This window comes from Apodemus sylvaticus, chromosome 1 (assembly GCF_947179515.1).
Source record: "Apodemus sylvaticus chromosome 1, mApoSyl1.1, whole genome shotgun sequence".
Lineage (NCBI taxonomy): Eukaryota > Metazoa > Chordata > Mammalia > Rodentia > Muridae > Apodemus > Apodemus sylvaticus.
In genome coordinates, this window is record NC_067472.1 from 2,416,443 (window position 1) to 2,439,119 (window position 22,677).

Here is a 22,677-nt window from a genome sequence, read left to right on the forward strand (position 1 = left end):
TTCTATATCTAATATACGTCACCTGCCCCCTGTGTGGGAAGCAGGAGAGAGTCCAGGATTTGGGGAGCCCTCCAGGGGTGTCCGTTTGACCGCTCCAGCCCAGACCCTGAAGAACTTGGAGTGAGCTATGTGTTCGTTGGTCTAATCTTGACAGAAGTTGATTTTGCAAATATTTTGCTTCTTACAGAAATAGGCTAGAAGGTGGACGGTGCTGTTGGATAACCACTAAGGAGGGATTTTCAGGCATTTCAGAAGTAGGGTAGCTCAGGGATTTAAAGAATACAATGAAGGGGGCAGGGCAGATAAGGCATCTGAGCCTTCCTCTGTCACCCCATGGCTGCTCTAATAAATCATTCATCAAAGTTATCATTCCCTGAACACTAGGTGTCATAGTAGGTGTTCTGCCTCTGGGATCACCTACTGTGTGTGTATAGCTGTCACTCCAGGTATGTCCCAGACAAGCAGGATATATATTAGGGAAGCAAGAATGTAAGCCAGCTAGATATCCCCATGTTATAGATCAGGAGACTAAGGCCTAAAAGGATAAAGTGATTGCCCCCAAAGCCCCCTTGACTGTGGCCTGCTGCTTTTCTGGGCCCCTGGCTTTTTCAAACCTAGGAATTTCAGATCTTAAAAGTAGCAAAGCAAGGGTCTTTGGTCTGAGGATTCGTATTTCCAAACAAGAAACCTGGGATTTCCGAGTCTTTTGACTTTACCCAACTTTGCTCAGCTGAGCACTGGACAGTTACCTTTGTTCCATCTGTCCCAGACACTGGGCACACAGGCAGAGGCTTCCCCTGGCTCCCCTAAGTTCAGATGTTAGCTCATGGGCGAAGCGCCACCATGTGGTAGAAGTGGTACATTGTCCTCAACGGCTGCAGGAATCAGTTCTCAATCCTTTTATCCTAGAGATTCCCATGAGGAAGATGTGTCCAGCCTTCCAAAGCACCATGATGTGAAATGGTTTAACCCAGTGCACCATGGGCTGCTGGGAAATCGGCTTCTTCACAGTCAGGCTCTGGAAAAGACGAGGGCTCCTTTCCTTGGAGGGACTGGCTTTCTGGTGTTTGATGCCATGTTTATTAGTAATCCTTTTGGCCCAAGTGTCAGTAAATGTTCCATCCCCAAACCCGCCACGCCATTGTCTCCAACAGCTGCAGATGACTGACTGCTTCTTCATTCTTTCTTATGCTTGGTCTTTTTTTCTTTCTTTCTGCTGGCCACTAGCTAAGGAACATGTTCGACGTAACCGGCAGAGTCGGACCTTTTTGGTGGAGAATGTCATAGGAGAAATCTGGTCTGAGCTGGAGGAAGGTAGTGTCTTGGGATGTCCTTTTCCTCTGCTTGTCATTATTCCTCTTCATCGTTGGCACAAGCGCTTTCATATTCATTACGTTTGCTCTTTGGGAAGATGCTCTGTGGCTGGGTGCTTTAAAGGCTGGGGACTGCCCTTCCAGGAGCTGCCATTTTGCATGTCAGAAAGCCACAGAAACAGACTCTTCCCAAGGAAGATAAGACTCCTCGGTTCCAGAGGGAGTCTTGTGTTAACTGCATGCCATGGGACATGGTGGGGACGCGGCCCTGTGTGCCATGAATATTTGGTCTTCTAGAGTCTCTCACCCAGAAGCTGCTTCATGCATGCTCAGCCCTCCTCCTTATTGGACTCGCTAGTTATGGAATAGCTTGCTAAGATGCTAATTAACAAAGCCCACCATGCGGATGAGCTGTTGATGCTTACTAAGCCAAGTTATCAATCACCAGCTTGTTTGAGGGGGAACAGACACGTGGGTATCTTAAGGTGGCTGTCTTCTGTGCCAGGGGACAAATACGTGGTTGTTGACAGCGGTGGAGGTACGGTAGACCTGACTGTCCATCAGATACGGTTACCAGAGGGGCACCTCAAGGAACTGTACAAAGCAACAGGTGAGCCCGAGTCCTGCTGGGTAGCGTTCTCAGCCCCTCCCCCCCCCCCCCCCCCCCCCCCCCCCGTCCCTCTAGTTCACCCACTTCAGATTTCTCTCAGCATTGCAAGCATAAGGACTGTGGGTGGTAGAGGGCCCTTCCATCTGTTTACAATTGGAAAGCAAATGTATTTAAATGTCTTCCAAACCTCCACTTGAGTTTGGGCATCAAACTGGATAGTGACTCTGTTTCTGAAGCTTTATCAGGGTTTGCCTGTAGCTTGATGTCACCTCTGACTAAATTTAAGGCCACATTTCTACACCTGGAATAAGGTCACCGAAATAAGGAGCATGCCTCTTCCCCTTGAGAGGGAGGTCTGCCAAGGCCAGGCCATCAATAGACTGACTGCACAGGGCCTAAGGTCTGCCGATTCTCCATGCCTCCCCTGTGGGTTTCAAGAGAGAGAATATTGTGATTTTTGAAGTTAGTTATCTGTATAGATTCTATTTATAAAGAAAAATATTTAAACGGGTAGGTTGCTTCAGGGGAAAAAAAACCCAAAGAATAAGAGCCCAAGCAAGGGCTTTGAAGTGTGAGTAGGCATGGTAGTTATCTTGGTGCCAAGCGTGCGAGGTTTGCGTCAGAGAACACAGGGAAGGCCTGCATTTCAGTGCTTGGCCTTCGTCTCTCTCAGTTTTCTGACATCATCGGCTTCCAATTTGTCCTCCATTCAGGTGGACCGTACGGATCCCTGGGAGTAGATTATGAATTTGAAAAACTGCTTTGTAAAATATTTGGAGAGGATTTTATCGAACAGTTCAAGATCAAACGCCCGGCAGCCTGGGTTGACCTAATGATTGCCTTTGAGTCTCGCAAAAGAGCCGCAGCACCAGATCGCACCAATCCCCTGAACATCACTCTGCCCTTCTCCTTCATTGACTACTACAAGAAGTTCCGGGGCCACAGCGTGGAACATGCCCTCAGGAAGAGCAAGTAAGTTGGCTTGCCCCCAGATCTGACCCCATGCATGGCGCACTCTTAAGCAAGGGACGCAATTTATCTATGTCTCGATTTTATTTTTTATTATGGAAATAAGGCTAATAATTCTGCTTGCCTCAGAGGGTTGTTGTGGGAGTACATGCATTCCTATCTGTTAGGCATTTAGCTCAAAACCCAGGTCACAGAAAGCACAGGCATTGTGTTAGCTGGTATGTTCACTGAGGAAATAATAGCTTTATGAAAACAGGATGTTTTGTTTGGGTGGGATCTTAAGTCACTGTTCTACTGCTGTGAAGAGACACCACAGCCAAGACAACTCTCATAAAGAAAAGCTTTCAATTAGGGGCTGACTCACAGTCTCAGAGGTTTAGTCCATTGTCATCACAGCAGGGAGCATGGAGGCATGCAGGTAGACATGGTGCTGGAGAAGCAGCTGAGTGTTCTACATCCAGATCCACTAGCTGAGAGATAGAGATAGGGAGGGGGAGGGGAAGAGGGAGCAGGAGGCTGGGCCTGGGCCATTGAAATTTCAAAGCCCCACCCCCACACCCAGTGAGACACTTTCTCCAACAGGCCACACCTCCTAATCCTTCTCAAACAGTGCCACTTCCTGATGACCAGGCATGCAAATATATGAGCCTATGAGGGCCATTCTCGTTCAACCCCCAGGGCAGGCTGCTATAGCAGTGTCTACAATAGGATTTGGTGTGTGCTAGGTGAGCAAACCCCAGTCGGAACCCATTCTTCTGCTTCTCCAGGGCCCTAGCTTGCACGCACAGCTGAGTTTGTTACAAAACGAGCCCATGTGGAAGATTCAGATTAAAACTGCAAAAATTTAAATATAAAAAAGCCCCTACATGTCTGATAACTTTTAAACAGTTGCTTTTGAGTCGTGTGTAATAACATATGTCTGTAATTCCCCACAATGTGGAGGGTGAGGCAGGGGTGTCTTGAGTTAAAAGCCAGCCTAGTCCACATACCAAGACCATAGCAAAAATTACTTCTGCCATACATGCCCAAAGTGACTGGTTGTTACCACAGTCTGACAAATTTTCATATCTGTCACTTCCCATAGTTACTCCCTCTTAATATCTTCCTTATAATGGAAGATGAAACTCTTTATCACACATCTTCAGTCGCTGGCAGTTCCTTGCCAGTCTAAATGACATACATACGCCTTCTACAAAGAAAATCTCAAGATTGTGGCCTAATCTATTAATGTGTCAGGCTGGAGTTCTAAGGGAGATACATTTTAATATGACCATAATGTTATGTGGGACTCCAACGAGCCTTATTGTCCCAGTGCCCTAGTGTCGTCCCAGACCCGAAGGAGAGATGGTGATCCTGGGCGGCTGGTCAACGAGTTTTTATTCCATTTCCAGGGGCAGAATCGAGCATCAGCAACTAGGCACAATATGATTGGCAGAACAGTGCGCCCTTTAAACTGATTGGTCTTTAGGGAGTAGTAGGGGCGTAATCAGCCTCTCCCTTCCAGCCTACATGCTCTCTGACCGGTCTCTTTCAGGAGGGGAGGGGTGGAATTTTCCAGAGGTCCTGAGCTGACCTCTTCAGTTACCATTCTTAAAATACACTCGTTGATTACTGAGTTAGGCTGGGTAGATGGCTCAGTGGGTAAAACACTTGAGGTGCCAATGTGAGGTCCAGAGTTTGCATCCCCAGAGCCAGGCAAGGCAGCATGGTCTGTACTCTCAGCATTCCTCCAGCAAGAGAGGAGGTGGGCACAGGAGCACCCTCTGGAAGCTTACAGGGCGGGGTAAGCAGAAATATTCAGTGGCAAACAGTTTCTATTGTTGTGATAAACACCATGACCCCATCTCAGACAAGGTGGAAGGTGTGGGCAGGCATTTGAGGTTACCCTCTGACCTCCTCATGTATGCTGTGACTTGTGTATGCCCACAGTCATACAGGTGAATGTGTGTGTGTGTGTGTGTGTGTGTGTGTGTGTAGGGGAGGGGAAGGGAAAGGAGAGGAAGGGAGGAGGGGAAGGACAGAGAGAGAGAGAGAGAGAGAGAGAGAGAGAGAGATTGAAAGATTGAGCATTTAAAAAAAAAATCCCTATCTCATTTCTTTAGTTTGTATCAGTATCCGAATGAAGGCTACAAAGTATCTCAAGCCCCATCCGCCTGGCTCCACCCTTCACAGTGTATTAGCTGTCGAGGCTGACTGGCTGCCCAGAGCTCTCCACAGTCTATGTTTCCTCACGCTGTGCCCACAGGCTCCTTGCCCTGTGTATCCGCCTGTGCTTCCGCAAATATGCTGACATTGAGTCTTAGGCAGATTCAAGTTTGAATTTTTGGCAAATCCACCTAATATGTGGCAATTTCCTTTTTACAAGTTTACGTTTATTACCACATGATAATTATATGTAATGACTTCATCATGACATTTTTGTGTATGTGTATAATAAATTCTGATCTCATTCCTTGTCTTAGTTAGGGTTCCTATTGCTATAATAAAAGACTATAACCAAAGCAAGCTGGGGAGGAAAGGGTTTCATCTCAGGGTTCCAGGTAACAGTCTGCCATTGAAGGATGTCAGGATGCAAAGTCAAGCAAGACAGGAACCTTAGCAGAGGCCATGAAGGAGTGCTGCTTACTGGCTTGCTCCCCATGGTTGGGTTATGCCAGCCAGGACCACCTGTCTGGGGTGGTACCACCCACAATGAACTGGACTCTCCCAGATCAATCACTAGAAAATGCAGGCCCAGCTGGGCTTTGGTGGTGCACACCTTTCATCCCAGCTCTCAGGAGGCAGAGACAGGCAGATCGCTGAGGCTAGCCTGGGCTACAGAGTTCCAGGACAGTCAGAGCTCCACAAAGAAACCCTGTCTCAGGCAAAAAACAAAACAAAACAACAACTAAAGGGGCGGGGGGGGGGGGGGAGAGAGAGAGAGAGAGAGAGAGAGAGAGAGAGAGAGCAAATGTAGGCCAGTCTGACAGTCTGCTGGGGGCATTCTCTCAGTCGAGGCTCCATCTTTTGGAATAACTCTTGCCTGTGTCAAGTTGATACAAAACTAGCACATTCCTCATCACCCTCTCTTGTTTCCTCTTATCCTGTGCTCTTTCCAACCAATCCCCTCTGTGTGTGTGTGTGTGTGTGTGTGTGTGTGTGTGTGTGTGTGTCCCAGATTCATTAGAGCTGTGTCCAGGAGCATTGGTGAGAAGTTAGTTACAGGACATGGATGGCACCTTGCCACCGTGTCACTGGGAGAAGAGCATCCCTCCCTCTGCAGCAACCATCACTACTTAGAGCTCCCAGGGGAGAGTAGGGCCTCGTGAGCCTTCCTCTCCCATGACAGGATGTTGAAAGCCTGACCTCTGGCAGTTCCCATGTGGGTGATCACAGCTGCCACAAGTTCCTATTTTGTCCCATCAGGGAACATGTGCAATTTACTTGTCTCTTCTGTTGGATGTTAGTGCCCTCTGATGATCACAGCCCACATTTCATTAAGGAAGGGCCCGTGCTACTGTGTCTTCCCCCTCTCTGTTTGGTGCGTCTGGAACACTCCTAAAGAAACAGTTATTACCCCATGATTCAGTTGCTACAGAAAAGAGAATAAATAGCTGTTCATCCCTCTAGTTATTTTTTTTTAGTGCCTTGATGCTACACAACTTTAATCCCAGCACTAGGGAGGCAGAAGCAAGAGACAGTTTGGGGCAGCCTGGTCTACATAGTAAATTCTAGGCCAGTTGGGGATAGATGGAATAGGGAGACCCTATCTCAAAATAAATAAATAGGTAGGTAAATTGATATGTAGATAGACAGACAGACAGACAGATTGGACCCTAGCATCCCTCAAAATGCTAATGAGTTCTATTTTGTAGGGAAATGGGGACTTAACTGTGGCTGGTGTATTTTGAAGCACAATACTGTGGTCTTGTTGGTGCTGAGTGTCCCACCTTGACAGGAGCAGCTCCTTCCATGGGGTTCTGAGCCCCCCCCCCCCAGGCAGGCCCCTCTGACACAGCAGATGGCCTCTGAAGTATATTTGCCCTCTATGAAGACTCTCCAGGTTCACATCACACACTCTCTGTCCCCAAACTGGACTGGACCAAGAAGCCTTGATTCCTTTTAGCGAGAAACAAAGTAGATTTGATTCAGGTTTTGTGCCCTCTGGACAGGGCCACACTAAGCTGGTTGTGTTACTGGGATGGCGTTTTCTTTGTCTCATTGGTTCCCTGGAGAGAATACCTGCCCTCTGGGTCAAATCCCGGGTCCTGGGCACAGAGATCCTGGGGCCTTCCAACCCTTCCAATGTGGAAACCAGCCACAAGGTCATTCCCCACCACATGCTGTCCTTTGGAAGTATGTCCTGATTCAGGAAGGTGGAGTCTCTGCTGAGAGTCTGGATAATGGATGGTTTCCAATACTGTTTAGTTCCCAACACTAAACTAGGAAAAAACCCAAACAACAACAACAAAAATATTGCTAAATGTTTCACAGACACAGCATCTACCTGATCTTCACAGCCTCCCTGGGAGAGGCACTAAGGTTAGAACTGTTAACCTTGGCTTCCACTCACAGAGACCAGGCTCAGAGACTACTGGAGGGGCCGGGGCGCGGAAGTCCATGGTTACTAAGTGATGGGGCCACCCTTAAGCCCAGCTCCATGGCCAGTGCTCTGTCTGCTCCACAGTGCTGCTCTGGTCATGCTGGGTCTTGGCTGGAAGCCCAGCGGCCCAGAGGTGGTCTTGTAAGATTCGACAGGGGCCTGGAGAGCTGAAGAGATGTGCCTGACCACAGGCTTGTAGCTTAGGTCAGTTCAACACACTCATCCTATGGGCCTCTAACATGTTTGTCCAACTATCACTGGGTAAACATGAAAGGCAGACTTACCTTTGTCTCTGGTTCTAGGCTCTGTCCTTCATTATGCTGGGGGAGTCTGGTGCTAGCAATAAAGCAAGGAGAAACAGATAAGCTATGTCTTAGCTTCAGAGCATCTGTGTCTAGGCAGTCGGGGGAATTTCCAAGAATGCTTTTGACTTTAAAACCCTTTTATCCCCGTGGCGGGACAGATGTTCTCTTGGGCCACACATCTGTGCAGATCAGCCTGGCACTGTGCACTTATTCACAGCTTCTTCCTCTTGATGCTCTCTCTTCCCAGCGTGGACTTTGTGAAGTGGTCCTCTCAGGGCATGCTGAGGATGAGTCCGGATGCCATGAACGCCCTCTTTAAGCCAACCATTGACAGCATCATCGACCACCTCCGTGAGTGTCGACTGACCAGGTCTTAGCCCCTGTGGGACAGACCTGGGATAGGGACAGTACTTACAAGCCCAGTTGGTGGGGGATCGGGCTCCAGAAGCTACAAAGCTGGAGCCTGCTGGAGTGAGCAAGGCTTGAGCACTTCATGGGAGAGGCTCCTGGACATGGCTCGAATACTGTTCCTCTAATTCTGCTGAGCTGAGGAAGCTGAAGACCTATCCTTACCTGGGACTTTGCTTTGGCCCTGAGGGTCAGAGGTCAAGGAACTCCAAAGCCATAATACCCTAGAGTGACAGGCCTTGTTTGAAGTATCAGGAAATCTTAGGAATCTTTGGCTCACCAGGAAAGAAGGAACTGTTTTTGTGAAGCAAGGGTAGATTATAGCAAGGCAGGTCTGTCTGTGCTGCTTTCTTGGGTGTTAGTTATCTACCCCCCCTGCCCCCAGCCCAGGGACACCCAGGATCCAAACCCTCCCTGCATCCCTCACATACCTTTGTGAATATCAGAGACAGTAATAATGTATATAGCTTGGACCACATATTCAGGGAATTACTATTGTTGTGAAGAATGAATTCTAATTAAAGTCACCACAACCTCTGACAGCTTGAGATTCCACTTGACACGGCCCTGCCCTTTGTCCCTAAGCAGACGATGTGCATGTTTTCTTCCTAAGGACCTTTCTTTATGGGGGCTGGAGAGATGGTTCAGAAGTTAAGAGCATTGACTGCTCTTCTGAGGATCCTGAGTTCAAATCCCAGCAATCACATGGTGGCTCACAGCCATCCATAATGAGATCTGATGCCCTCTTCTGGAGTGTCTGTACAGTGTGCTTATATATAATAAATAAATAAATAAATAAATAAATAAATAAATAAATAAATAAATAAATCTTAAAACAACAACAACCACAAAAGAACCTTTCTTTGTAAGACCAGCTCAATCAAAACTGGGTTGGACAAACTCAGGCAAAGCCAGTGTCCAGCTGATACTCATTGTTCAGCTGACCCCCATAGGCTCAGATAGCTGGATCCCCCTTTGCTGGATTGGTTTTGGGTACCTGACCTTTTCTTCCCCTTCCCTTTCAGGAGACCTGTTTCAGAAGCCCGAGGTATCCACTGTCAAGTTCCTCTTCCTGGTGGGCGGCTTTGCAGAAGCGCCCCTTTTGCAGCAGGCGGTGCAGGATGCCTTTGGCGACAAATGCAGGATCATCATCCCCCAGGATGTGGGCCTCACCATCCTCAAGGGCGCGGTCCTCTTTGGCCTGGACCCTGCCGTCATCAAGGTGCGCCGGTCCCCTCTCACCTACGGAGTGGGTGTGCTCAACCGCTACGTGGAAGGGAAGCACCCTCCCGAGAAGCTGCTGGTAAAGGACGGCACACGTTGGTGTACTGACGTCTTTGACAAGTTCATCTCCGCTGACCAGTCGGTGGCCCTGGGGGAGCTGGTCAAGCGCAGCTACACCCCAGCCAAGCCTTCCCAGCTGGTCATCATCATCAACGTCTACAGCTCCGAGCACGACAACGTCTGCTTCATCACCGACCCGGGGGTGAAAAAGTGTGGCACTCTCCGCTTGGATCTCACGGGGACGGGCGGCACAGCGGTCCCCGCCCGCAGAGAAATCCAGACCCTTATGCAGTTTGGGGACACTGAGATCAAGGCCACAGCCGTCGACATAGCCACCTCAAAGAGTGTCAAAGTGGGGATCGACTTCTTAAACTACTAATGTAACTGTCCCTCCTGGCTACCAGCCCCCCTGGGACTCATCTGCATTTGCCGACCTCAGCCTTGACTGTTCTGTCCCTGACCCTGACCATTGCCATTACCCACCCAAATTTCAGCAGGAAAGAACCAGAACGAAGATTAGCTAAGGATTCTTTTTGAGGGTACACCAGAGCGAGAAAAACCTCACAAATCAATATCACGATGGGGGGGGGGGGGAGGAAGTTTGAGGACCCCAGAGCAGCCTCTGAATGGTCAAACAGCCCTTAGTGAGGATTGGGTGCAGCCTGCTTTGAAGAGGCCTCTGAAAGGGAAGGCTTAGGACACCCGCTGCGAGCAGGGGTGGGGCGAATATTCATCGGAGGTCTTTTAAAATTATCTTGGATGGCCCTGAATAGGAAATACCAGCTTCCTGCAGAGTTAATTTCTTCTCTTTATCGTAGGACTCACAGTAGTGACTCAGTGGCAACTTACAGTGTGCTTTTTCTTTTTTACTTTTCTTTCTTTCTTTCTTTCTTTCTTTCTTTCCTTCTTTCTTTCTTTCTTTCTTTCTTTCTTTCTTTCTTTCTTTCTTTCTTTCTTTCTTTCTTTCTTTCTTTCTTCTTTCTTTCTTTTTTAAGCTGGTGGGAGAAGGCCGCCTACACCAGGCAGTGTTTCATGTTCTCAAACAATTTAGATTCCAAGGAGGCTCAGTGAAGGCTGGGGCAGCCTTGGCTATCTCAACCAGGACATGGGTCGGGGTAAGAGTGTGGATGCCTTGATTTTTCCAGAACAGGTAAAACTTGCTTTGGTGGAAGTGTACACTGAAGAGTTAGTGATGTACCCCAAATTAAGCAGTCCCCCCCTTTTTGGAGAGTATACATTCTGAGATTACTCAGTGGATGACCAAAGGTGTAGATAGCACCAAACTTTATCTATACTATGTTTCTTTTCTATACTTACATACCTATGACAAAGTTCAATTTAATGAGGTAGTAAGAGATTAGCAACAGTAACTAATGACAAGATAGGACAATTATAAAACACTTTGATAAAATGCATATGAATGTGGTCTATGTTAGTATATCTTATTACTTACTATTCGTGCGTTTTTGGACCACAGTTAATTAAAAACCCAGTAAATGAAAACACAGATCCGAAAACAATTCTCAGAACAATGAAGCTTGAGTTCAGAGGTCACACATAATTCTAGGTGACCTTAATAGAAATTTAATTTAAGAAAATGAAGTTTCTATTTGCTCTGTTTATATCTCAGAAATCCAAAACAGGACCCCGCCTTGCAAGCCATGCATATTTTTAGTTAACCCCTTCCTTCCCCCTGTTCTTCATCCCACCACAAGTATGAAAGGAGATTCTGTTCTGTGAAATGTCTCCATCAAACCAGCAGTTTTTCAAATTCACCTAATAAAAATAATAGATAAACCTAGACCTGGTAAATGAAGGCAGGCCTGTGGCTCTCCTGCCTCAGGACCACCTGGTGCTTGTCAGGAGCCATTCCTGAACCTCAGTGCAGACTCTGGAGGAACTGGGTCTGCAGTCTTAGTGTTGGAATGTGAGAATTCCCTCAGAGCTGAAGTGACCACAGACCACAGTGTGTGGCCTCAACAATCCCTGTCCTATTTCCCTCAGGGAAGAGTGCGTGTACCTACACTCTGCCCTCCAGAAAAGCGGGTTGGAGACCCACCTGCCTTCCGGAGGGAGGTTGTTGCCCTTTTAACCGGCACAGGAAGAATCAAAGAGAAAAAGACAGTAGGAGAGGAACCATGAAAAGGAAGCCTCCCAAGGGGCAGGCCAGGTTGTGTGTGTCCCCCCCTCTGTGTAAGGCTAGTCTTGCTAACATTGGAAAGCCCGAATGAGGACAAAGAACCAAAAGTCTGACTCAGTCCTTTTTTTTTATCTGTTCAAAACTGTCTTTTCCACCTGCTGGAATTATCCTGATTTCAAATCACTGGAAGCATGCATAATGAATGAATGGACGGAAAGATAGAGAATGAGGGAGGGGACTTCAAATGCAAGTTGGAGTTGTGAACCATCATCATAGCCAATATGCAGATTTTAAATAGCATTTTGAATTTCAACCTATTGTCTTCTTTTTCACACCGCTTGCCGCAGATCTCCCTGCCAGAATGTGAAAAAAAAAAAAAAAGCAAAAAACAAAAACAAACAAGAAAAAAAAAAACTGCTATCAAACCACAGAACAAGCGAATGGGAACCCCAAATGGAACGGCAGGGTCTCAAACCCAGACCTCAGGATGCTTGCTTTCCAGGACCCCCGCTAACCCTGCTTCAGAAGCTCATGGGTGTTTCCAGCCACAGTCCTCAAACAGACTTTGATTTTCTTACAATGGATATAATTTTATGTACATAGAACACTAGAATCTTGTACAGAATCTTTATTTCTACTTGTGCTTGTTTGAGAAGGAAAATACTTCTTAATTTTGGTTAATAACGCTGCTGCCTGTAAGCTCCACAGCTTCATTTCTTAACTGCTCGCACTAGCTGCTGTCTTTGCCGTTACCCCCGCAGTGGACTATGTATGCAAGACCGAGCAATAGACAGAGGTGCCTTGGGTCAGAGTACTCTGACCACGCAGACTACCCAGATGGGCAGCTTCATCAGACCCCTCCACACCTGCACACCCTACCCAGAGTCAAACAGTCTGAATAACAAGTAATATAGCAATTCTCCCGTCCAGACCTTGAGAGCTGAACGTACTGGTTCTGAAAGCAGTGACTACCAAAACACTCTGTGTCTGGCAGGGTGGCATGCTTCATGATCAAAGGAACCAAAGGTCCAATGAGTGGGAGCAGTGTCATCAAGCCCTTCTTTCCTGGCTAATGTAAAGAACTCCTTGCCTTCTGTCTATCTCCTCGCCTCCTATGTTGCTTAAATGAGCTGATAGAAGTCTGCACTGTTAGCAAACTGATGATGGAGAAAGAGTGTGGTTTCACTGGACTTCCTTCAGGCCCAGAGATGCAGTCCCAGTAGCCAAATTCTTTCCGTAAAGATCTCCAATCTACCCCTCCCCTGACTGAAGTAATCTTACTAGAAACACTGGATGAGTACACCTGGAACACATTTCCCAGTCTCAGAAAATTCCAGGAGGTCTATGGTCTTGACCAATTGTCCCTTGCATAGGTTATCTGGTCACTTAACTAACCTTTCCTGTACACATCAGGCATTCATAAATGCAGAGTGACAGACAAGTGACAGGCAGTAGGGAAGAGGAGGTGCTACAGAGGAGGTTCTGGGGAGCCATGGCTGAGTCCAGGTTACAGAGCCTGCCCCACCCTTAGAATGTTACTTAGACCAAGTTTAGCTTTTAGAGTCCAGGTCTGGTTAATTGCCAGGGTAGCAAAGAATTGCATGCACCAATATAAACAAGGAATCAAAATGCATTATTTATCGAAGATGAATTTCACATTGTAGTGACGTAACAGTTGTGATTAGGCTGCGCAGTATGTTTGCCAGGGAATGGCTTAAGTGGATGGCTAGTATAAAAGTTGTTGTCCATAATATCTCTAACACCTCTCATACGCTTGCAATATGGAACGATGATATCCTAAGATCTCAACCACTGGGAGTCTTGTTCACTACAAGATAGATCCAAACTTCACAGAATTCTGCAGCAGTTCACAACTAGACAGGATGGTGCCTGCAAACTCTGTCTTCACAGATTCTAATAAAGTAAAACTCTCAATTTCACATGGCCCAGAATAGTTTTTCCTCATTTGGGGTGTAGGTGGAATTATAGGGGGATCATTACTGACTCACGTCCTTTTTCAGGTGGTAGAAGCTTTACTGACAACCCGCCATTGCTTGGAACCAAAGCTCTATGGATGCCCAAAGTCCTGTCTCCTCCAAATGGGAAGAAAGTGGTTTAGCTATAGAGAGGAGACAGGCAGGATGAGTTGATGGAAATCATTAACAGTGTCTAAGGCCTTGGTGCTGCCTGCCCTAGGGCAGTCCTGCAGGCAGAGGCTAAATCGCGGCTTCCTTCCAGGCTCTACCCTCTGGAGCACATTCTAAATAGCCCCTGAGGTGTTGGATGGCCTGAGGTGCGGTCCCACGGTCTGAGGGAGTGAAAAGGTGGTTAACTCCACCTGGCTTGATCTAAAGTTCAGTGTCCAGGAGGGTATAGTCCTGAATTCTCTAAAACACACTAATGAGCATTAGATGGGCATTGGAAGGCCCCTCGGCCTCTGTAGAGCCAATACCCAGGCAGAGCTGTAAGGCCATCCATGCTCTAATTGGTTTACACAATGGCATCATATTGGGAATCAGTCAAAATGAAATGATGTCCCAGTCTGTCTTCCTTTCTGTAAAACCACTACTGAAAGTAAGAAAACTTCCTCAAGCACACCTTCATTTTGGTAAGGCCCTTCTTTGTGTCCTGGGAACGCGGGGGCGGGGGCGATCGGAAGCCAAGTGGACACTGGTGGGCTTCCTTTCCCATACTGCCTCCTGTCCATTGCTGGCCCTCAGGTGGCGGGGGCGGGGAGTGTAGAGAACACTGTCCACCTTTGAGGAGAAACTGGGTGCAGGTGGGGATGTGGATTTCCGGCAAGGATCCCCTCTGTGTCTACACTGGCCAGCCCCACCTCCCCTGGTGGGAATGAGGCGCTCAAGCTACAGGCAACAAATCCCAGAACAAACATTGATGAGGCAAACATCTGGACTTCGCATTGCAGGGCAGAAATGGCTGCTGAGGGATTAGTGGCTAAGTTTACTAGGTTTACCAAGTGCCTGTAGTTGTTGTTCCAGTGCCATCCTAACCCCTGGTTCTCATGTAAGGGGCGGGGCCGGCTACAAATATCCCGTATGAATCCAGCATCTGCCCCGCCCAGCCAGGGTGAGCTCACAAAGGTCTGGAAGAACCTGTGGGAAGGCAGAGCGGTCTGGTTCCCTGGGGGTGCTCAGGCCGGCAGAGGTGAGAGCAGGGGCCCTGTGGGAAGTGGGTGGAGAAGGGTCCTTTCTTCTCCTGGTCCCTACCCTGCCTTTCTTCAGAAGCCCTCCAAGCTCCTCCCTGCCCCTGTCCCTCACAGGATGGCTTATTTCTAACCACCCAAGGATCACAGTCTTTCAGCACTTTCTTCTCCGGGGAATTTAGTAGCCCTTGCTCCCCCCCCCGCCCCCCCCCCCCCCGCGCCCCACTCCAGAGCCTTGAAACAATGTATCTTTATGCTCTGTTTTTTCTCTTCTGTTAAATGTGTCGACTTCAATAGACACCCCTATGACACTGTAGAGGGTAAACAAGACTACAGTTCCCTTCAGCCAGGACCCATAGCTAGCATTCTATAAGTGCCCGTTACCTCTATTAATCCTTATCTGGAAACCGGTATAACAGTAGGGCAATATTTGTGTTATGGAGTTGTTGGGAGGATTCTCTGCTTTCTGCTTGTAAAGGTTTTGAGAACTTGGCCAGCAGGTGATCAGTGTTGAGCTGGACATGAGTTCCCAGTCAGGTCTGCCAGTCTAAACCCGGCCTTCTCCCAGGCATCAGGTACACAGTGCCAGAGGTTAAGTGGACCTTGGATATGTCCCACCTCTATTGCTCTTGGCTTCACGGTGTTGGACTGCTTCAACAACTGACTTGTGTGCCCCACCTCCCTTTCTACTTCAGGCCGTGGCCTCAGAAGTATCACTTTGAGAGACACACTGACTTGGCACAGATAAGCCACAGAATCCACAGACAAACCTTGGCTCCTGGTGGGAGACCATTGATTATCTCTGGTAAAAGGGATTAGCTCGGTGGTTTCTATGTATCTGGTACTAGAATAGGCACCTAATACCTCCATTCCTCCCCTCCTTGGATTCTATGCCAGTTTTTTGTGGTTTTCAGATCCCCCCAAGACAGATGTGCTCTGAGCCTTTGTTTTTTTTGGGGGGGGGGTGAGGGTTGCATCATAAGCATTGAATAAAGTTTAACAGGGACTTAATCACAAGATACCAGTACCATCCTGTCCCTCTAGTTATGACATCAGAAACTGTCAGATTAAAGGCATTTAGCAACACAAGTTGTTACCAAAAACAGAGTCTGCCTGAATTAAGACTCCACTGTGGAGAAATGAGCTTCTTATCCTTCCCCGCCCCACCATGCAAATTTCATGAGCCTTACATGACCTTTCTTACATGGTGGCTCCTGCGTCTTGCTGCTCATCTTTATATTCACAACTCTGTCCTGTTTCATGGCTAAATATGCACATAGTTTTATTGGATGGATGGATGGATGGATGGATGGATGGATGGATGGATGGATGGAAGATGGGTAGATGGATGAATGGATGGAAGATGGGTAGATGGATGGCTGGATGGATGGGTGGAAGATGGGCAGATGGAAGTGGAAGGAGGGGTGTCTCTGGAAAGTGAGACAGGGTAATGAGCCAATGCACTAGGCCTCTGGTTTATAACTGATGGCAACTCTGCCATCTAGCTTTGCACGGGATGGAGGTATAGCTCTGTTTCAGCCCTTGATAAAATCATTCTTTTACACTCAAGAACTCTTGCACATGTGCAGTGAGTCCTCGAGAGACGGAACCTTGAGGTCACTTCCTGGCTCTTTCCTTTCAGAAATGGAGTCTCCCAAGACCTTCATGAGAGAGCTGCCCATCACACCAGGATACTGTGGTAAGTGGCATTCGTAACAGTGGCCCTGGTCTCTGGCTTGTCTTGGAGCCTTGTCCTCATCTAACTGGCAAGTACTCCAGCTTTTAAGACACATGTTGAAGGCACCAGTGCTGCAAGCAGGTGACAGCTAGTTTTGGATTAAGGAGAAACCACTTAGGCCAAATCTTTTAGGACCTGGCGGGGCATACCAGAAGCATTTAACACCTGCTGGGTGGTTTGTAGACAAGAACACACACAGTGACTGAGGACAGACAAACTGCAAAAGCTGAGGCTTTGTCCTTCCCAAGTTGGACTTCCCTGAGTCTCCCACAAGGATGGGTCTTACTTTCCTCACTCCTTCCTGTGTCTCTCACACAGGAAGACCAACCACCTGTCCTACTGAGGTTCTAGCCCCTGGAATTCGATGTCTAAGAACCCTTATCTCTGACAGTCGAGAACAGATGGTCTCTGTTCTCAAAGGTTCTCCCACTTCAGGCCCCTTAGTCACTGAGAACTGTGAGCATCCCAATAAGGGACGTGCTTGGTGGGGACCTCGGTTTTCATACCTAGCTGTTCTCAGAAGGGGCTATGCCTGCAGACCATTCCGAGGTTTACCAGGCCCAGCCGGCCCCACTAGTTAGATAAGAGAATGGGTTTTGGTTTCCGACAGTTCAGATTTGGTTCACACACCCCTGTCCACTGTCTACATGATGTAATCGACCTTCGTGTAAGGAATGGATCCTATGAAATGGCAACTAGCCCCACCAGCTCTTGACTCAAGTGGATCGTGTGAGTTTGAGTCTCCAGTTTGTCCCCTCTTCTCTTATTAAAGACACCAGTCTTTGATTTTGAAGACAGCTTGAACATGGAATGATCTTGCTTTTAGCTCCTTAGTTATATTTTTAAGACCATATTTCCCCAGAAGGCCAGGCCTGTAAGTATCAGGGATTAAGGACTTGGATGTGTGCATTTGGGAGAACACGATTTACCGAATCACCTGGGACACTCTGGTGATGAACAGAGGCAGCATATACACACCTGTGAATATATGTGTGAATATCATGGTCTTCATCAAGACTCAGTAAGATGTCTTGTGTCATTAGGTATGTGAGCATCATGCATGTGAATACACATACATAAAATATGTAGATGAAAGTAGGTCTTGGTAGTAGAGATGCCATTTCCCAAAGGGCCCCAAATTTCTGTGGCTCCTGCAAAGTATCGCAGGGCACATTTGACTGCCCAGCAGTTGAGGAAATAGCTGGTGTATAGTTGTTGCTGTGACCAAGCTCCTGATGAGAAACAGTGTAAGGAACTTCTCGTGGCTACAGTTTAAGGGCACAGCCCATTGTGGGTGGGAAGTCCTGGCAGCAAGAGCTCCTGGAACTTCACATTATGATGGACCAAGAAGCAGAGAGAGGATAGGAAGTGGTCCTTGGCTATAAACCTGAAAGTCCACCTTCAGTCACCCACTTCCTGCAGGCAGACCCACCTCCACAACCTCCCCAGATGCTACCATGGGACCAAGTTTGAAACATACGACACACTTTACATTCAAACCATAACAGATGAGGGATCTTGGTCTTTAGCCCTGTCAAGGTTAGTCGATTAGATTCTTCTAGAAGGTGTTTTCTTGTTGAGTATGCAGGAGTCAGAGCTGCTACATCCACCACCCCAAAGCCAGGTTTTCTTTCTTAAGCAAAAAAAAAAAAAAAAAAAAAAAAGTTGCTTAAGGGAAAGTGGTACACTTCAGGACAGAGAGACATTTATTTACTTTTCAACTTAACACTAAATTCTTAATCAGTTCTCCTCAGTCCTTTTTTTTTTTTTTTAATGGTTTTATTGTGTCGATGCTATAGCACTTAGGGATTCAGCATCCAGTTTAAATAAATAGTTGTATTTTACCCTTACTAATTGTAATGATTACATGTTATTTTGAGGGAAATGGCGAAAAATGGTCCTGGGGGGGTGGGTCTTGCAGATAATGAATTTACCTTTTTATGTTATAGTCTTGCTTTTAATGGGCCTGCAATTTCCCTACGGTCTGGCAAGAAAGATCCCAGATTGCATTTGGGAAGTGTCAAGGAAAATAAGCTTTCTCTCTTAAAAAAAACAGATGAATAATTTCAATTACTCCTCAGACTATCATTTGGGCCCATTAAACGCTTTCCCCATTTGCTGTTCAGCCTGACATCGGGGGCTTTGCCATCAAAGTGTGTGACTGTCATTCGCCTTTGTTGAAATGGACCTTCCCTCCCCGGCTTCAAGGTTATTTTCTGCAGCCTTGGGAGGGGCTCTCTATGGTGCAAACAACAACACCAACTGTATTAATGGCCTCTGGAAAAATACAGCGTTGGTGGCGGTGGAGGGGAGCCGAGTGTAGGGCTGTGGGGCGGGTACAGAGGCAGGCTCTCAGACTCCCGCCGGCGCCCTCACTCTGTGATTCCCTGTCCTCTCCCAGGCTTCATACCATGGCTCAGTTGCCAGGAAAGCACCAGCGAGGACCGCATGAATCCCTGTGTGAAAGCGTTCCAGGAGAGAACCCAGAGGTACAAGGAGGAGCAGCAGGCACTAAACTGGTGTGTGGCCAACACGCGGCCACTGAAGCCCATCTGTTCTGAGGACACGGTCCTGTGGGTGTTGCATGAGTATGCCAAGAAGTACCACCCCCTGACTCTGGGTACGGTCTCCACCTAATCAGCGAATCGGCGTCAGCGTCTCTTATATCTGGACCCGAGTGAGATCCCAGCAGGCCATTGTGCAGCCGGGAAGGAGCACCTAGTGCTGTCCTGGAGGGGAAGGGACCCCATGGGGCAGTTGGGAGAGGCTGACAGCGCCCTCAGAGCCCTTTCAATGTCATCAGCTTATGGATCTGTGGATTCCACTTGGGGAGTGTTCTCTAAGCTGGCCATCCTTGTTCTCTAAGCAGACACAATAGGCTGTGAGGATGACAGCCATTCTCCATTAGAGGCCCCTAGAGGTGCCCTAAGGGGTCACAGCAAGGATGCCCACAATCTGTCCTAGATTTGAAATCCAACTGCCATAGATACTAATTCTGCAGGAAGGGCTTTCACACAGAATGACAGAGATGCTGTGGTAATTTAACACGATTTTAGGCTGGATTGTTTATATATCTAAAGGGAAACGCACCAGAGGCGGAGAATGGTTCAGTCTGTAGAATGCTCACTAAATAAGCCTGAGGACATGTTTAAGCCCTCCCCCCCCCCATTCCTCCCCAAGCCAATGTAAATAAGCCAGGTATGTTGGTCAACTAGCATGGCCAAATTGATCTCCAGAGTCATTGAGTTATCTAACCTCAAAAAATAAGGCAAATCTATCTAAAGAAGACATTCAGTGTGGACCTTTGGCCTCCCCAAGTACAAAGATGCACACCGGTACACACGCATAGACATACTCACACACACACACATACACACACACACACACTCATACACTCACTCACTCACACACACACACTCACACATACACACTTACTCACACACACTCACACACACACACTCACATACTCACACACTCACTCACACACTCACACACACTTACACACACTCACACACACACTCACACACACACACACTCACACACTCACACACTCACTCACACACTCACACACACTCACACACACACACTCACACACACTCACACACACACACACACACACACATACCCCACAGAGGCACATGGACTGATAGCCCAGTTGTTAATACTAAGTTGTTTAGGTACTTATCCAGAACATTTAATAGTTTATATGTGCACAGAAGAGGGACTAGGCACCCCAGGGTGCCGGCCGGCTTTGATCTGGAACTTAGTGTCTCACTTGGTTCCTCCAGTACCTGAAGGGCAGTGAGGCTAGCCAAGGCCACCCTGCTAATCATTGTCAGCTCCAGGACCTAATGGCAGCTTCTGGTGCTGATTCTGATGTGCCTTCTCCTACCTGAAGACTGCTGGATTTAGGATCTGAGAGCTGGTGTGTCCTGGACCTATTCTAACTACTTCCTGGCTATGTCTCAGGACTTGCCATAAAAGTAACACGTGGAGGTAACAGTAGTGTCTGCTTCCAAGGCTGCTGCTGAGAGAAGGAAAGGAGCTATCAGGAGAGAAGCTGGCACACAGTGGGGCCCTAGGTGTGGCTTAGAGGTTCCTGGGATATAACTGTTCTTAAAGCCAGGGAGCTTGGGTGTTCTTCCCACTGTGTTTCTCTGAAACTCTCAGGACCCTTGCTATCTCCTTACAGAATGCAAAAATGAGAAGAAACCGCTGCACGAGCCCCCTATCCCTGGCTGGGCAGGCTACCTGCCCAGAGCCAAGGTCACTGAATTCGGCTATGCCACGAGGTATACCATCATGGCCAAAAAGTGCTACGAGGACTTCCTGGGTTTGGTGGCACAAGCCAAGAGGGCTCAACTGAAGCCATATGAGCAGTAAGTGTAGCTTGCATCCCATGAACTGCAGGATCTAGGGAGCAGAACCAGGGGTGGGTGTAGGGTGGGGATAGCAGGGCACTCCTACAGGCAGCCCTGGTCTGAACACATCCTCCAGCCTTGAGGAGGGCTGGGAGCAAGAAACAGACCAAGGTCTCAGCACAAAGGAGATTTATTTGCTCCAGAGGAACAAAGGGCAGGGAATAAGAGACAAAGATAGCAGACTGGGGTTGGAGGAAGAGGTGACAAGGGAGAGGGAGAAGGGCCATTTGTCTAGGGAGGGGATGGACAGAGACTCTGGAGAGAGAGGAGGCAGATGTGGTGCATAGGCAAATGGTAATTTATAAAGGTACAGGGGGAACTCTGAGGTAGCGTCAGATGTTTAATTTTGACTGGACAGGTTAATTTTGATTGCTGGACTTCAAGTCTTTGATAGCTGGACCTTGGTCAAGGTAGTCAGGCTTCGGAGGGGGAAGTGGCCAAATAAGGGAATACACCTTGGTGGCTAGCTTTAAAAATGTAATCTAATGGTTTTTAGCATGGCAGATGGAGTAGGGGATACAGGAAATGCCTGTTAGCCACGCTAGCCATGCTCCGGCTGGCTAGAGTCCCTTCAGAACTGCCTGTCTCAGCATTGGCCTAAGACTTAAGATACTAAGGAGATCCACGCATGGTGGTGCACACCTGTAGTTCTAGCAATCCAGAGGCAGAAGCAGGCAGATCCCTGTGGCTTAGTCTATATATTGAGTTTCAGGACAGCCAAGGCTACATAGGGAGATCCAGTCTACAAACAAACAAACAAACAAACAAAAAACAAACAAAAAATGTTGGGAGGGGGATTGATTTTAACATCTGTCATGCCATTGATCGCTGGAATTGATTTGGGGGAATCTGGCTGGCTGGGTGGTGTCCTCCTTCCAGCTGTACTCCTCTCCTGAAGTTGTCTGCTCTGTGGAAGAGGACCGATCTACTACACTCCCTGCTATAAGCTCCAAACAAGCTCTCAGGATGCTGGGGGGGGGGGGCGGTGGTGACAGACAGGGACACCAAGGCAATGCACAAGGCAGCTCTCAGCCTCAGTTTACCTTCTGTGAAACAGGGATGGTATTTCCAAACCTTAGGATGGGTTATAAAGATTAGAACAAATGCTCTGCGCTTGCTCAGGACCTGCATGCTGTACTTCATATTAAAAAGCGTGTTGTCATGCTTTCTGCTTATTTTAGAACATACGATGTGAGGGTTGCCCAGCCTTTTAACCCTTCTCCAAAAGTCTTGCAGCTGCAAGGTCTCCCACCCTCGTACCCAGAATCCTCTAGCACAGGTAAGCAAGGGGGGCTGTGTTTCCTTCTGACCCTTTTGCTCAGCTGCGGCCCCTGTGTGCAGCTCATATGGAGTCTTTCTCTTCCAGGTCAAACACCCCCAAGTGAGGACCCCCAGGCTCCCAAGCCCTGTGGCTGTGCTCAGTGGTCCAGTCTGTCATGCAGCAGGAATGTGTATGGAGAGCCACCGTCCTTGGCAAAGACATTTGCAGAGAGCTAGAGTCCTGCATCCTTCCTAGGAGATGTGAGCCTCAAGAGAGCTCAGACACCTGCTGGGGGCTTGCATCAAAACCAGCCCCCTCACCCTCTTTGGGCAAAGAGATTTGATAAGAATTCCTTAACTGCTGTTCCCAGTAATTAGCACTGTTGCCTAAGACGGCAGTCTGAATTCAGAGGCTACATCTCAGCATACTAAGCTTGTTTATGTTTGTTTGTTTGTTTGTTTGTTTTGGCTTGGGAGTCTGCTT

The 22,677-nt window shown here is 47.9% G+C and overlaps 2 protein-coding genes across 2 annotated transcripts in view; both read left to right on the plus strand.

Moving 5' to 3' along the window:
• Hspa12a (heat shock protein family A (Hsp70) member 12A) overlaps positions 1-13,551 on the plus strand; it is a 65,049-nt gene extending 51,498 nt beyond the window's left edge. Inside the window, exons 8-12 of the mRNA XM_052182614.1 lie at positions 1,228-1,314; positions 1,819-1,923; positions 2,637-2,895; positions 8,027-8,130; positions 9,213-13,551. Of these exons, the coding sequence (XP_052038574.1) occupies positions 1,228-1,314; positions 1,819-1,923; positions 2,637-2,895; positions 8,027-8,130; positions 9,213-9,850 (1,193 nt within the window). The 3' untranslated portion in view covers positions 9,851-13,551. The remainder of the gene's footprint in view (positions 1-1,227; positions 1,315-1,818; positions 1,924-2,636; positions 2,896-8,026; positions 8,131-9,212) is intronic.
• A 2,867-nt stretch (positions 13,552-16,418) lies between these two features.
• Positions 16,419-22,430, plus strand: C1H10orf82 (chromosome 1 C10orf82 homolog). The gene is made up of 5 exons (XM_052171964.1): positions 16,419-16,473; positions 18,914-19,132; positions 20,705-20,891; positions 22,115-22,212; positions 22,300-22,430. Exons 1-5 carry the CDS (start codon positions 16,419-16,421, stop codon positions 22,428-22,430), a joined length of 690 nt encoding a protein of 229 aa, XP_052027924.1.
• The last annotated feature ends 247 nt before the right edge of the window (positions 22,431-22,677 follow it).

Coding starts and splice junctions, on each gene's coding strand:
- C1H10orf82 (XM_052171964.1), top strand. CDS start 16,419: ATGGAGTCTCCCAAGACCTTCATGAGAGAGCTGCCCATCACACCAGGA. Junction 19,133..20,704: donor GTACCACCCCCTGACTCTGG/GTACGGTCTCCA, acceptor ATCTCCTTACAG/AATGCAAAAATGAGAAGAAA. Junction 22,213..22,299: donor CCCAGAATCCTCTAGCACAG/GTAAGCAAGGGG, acceptor TTTCTCTTCCAG/GTCAAACACCCCCAAGTGAG.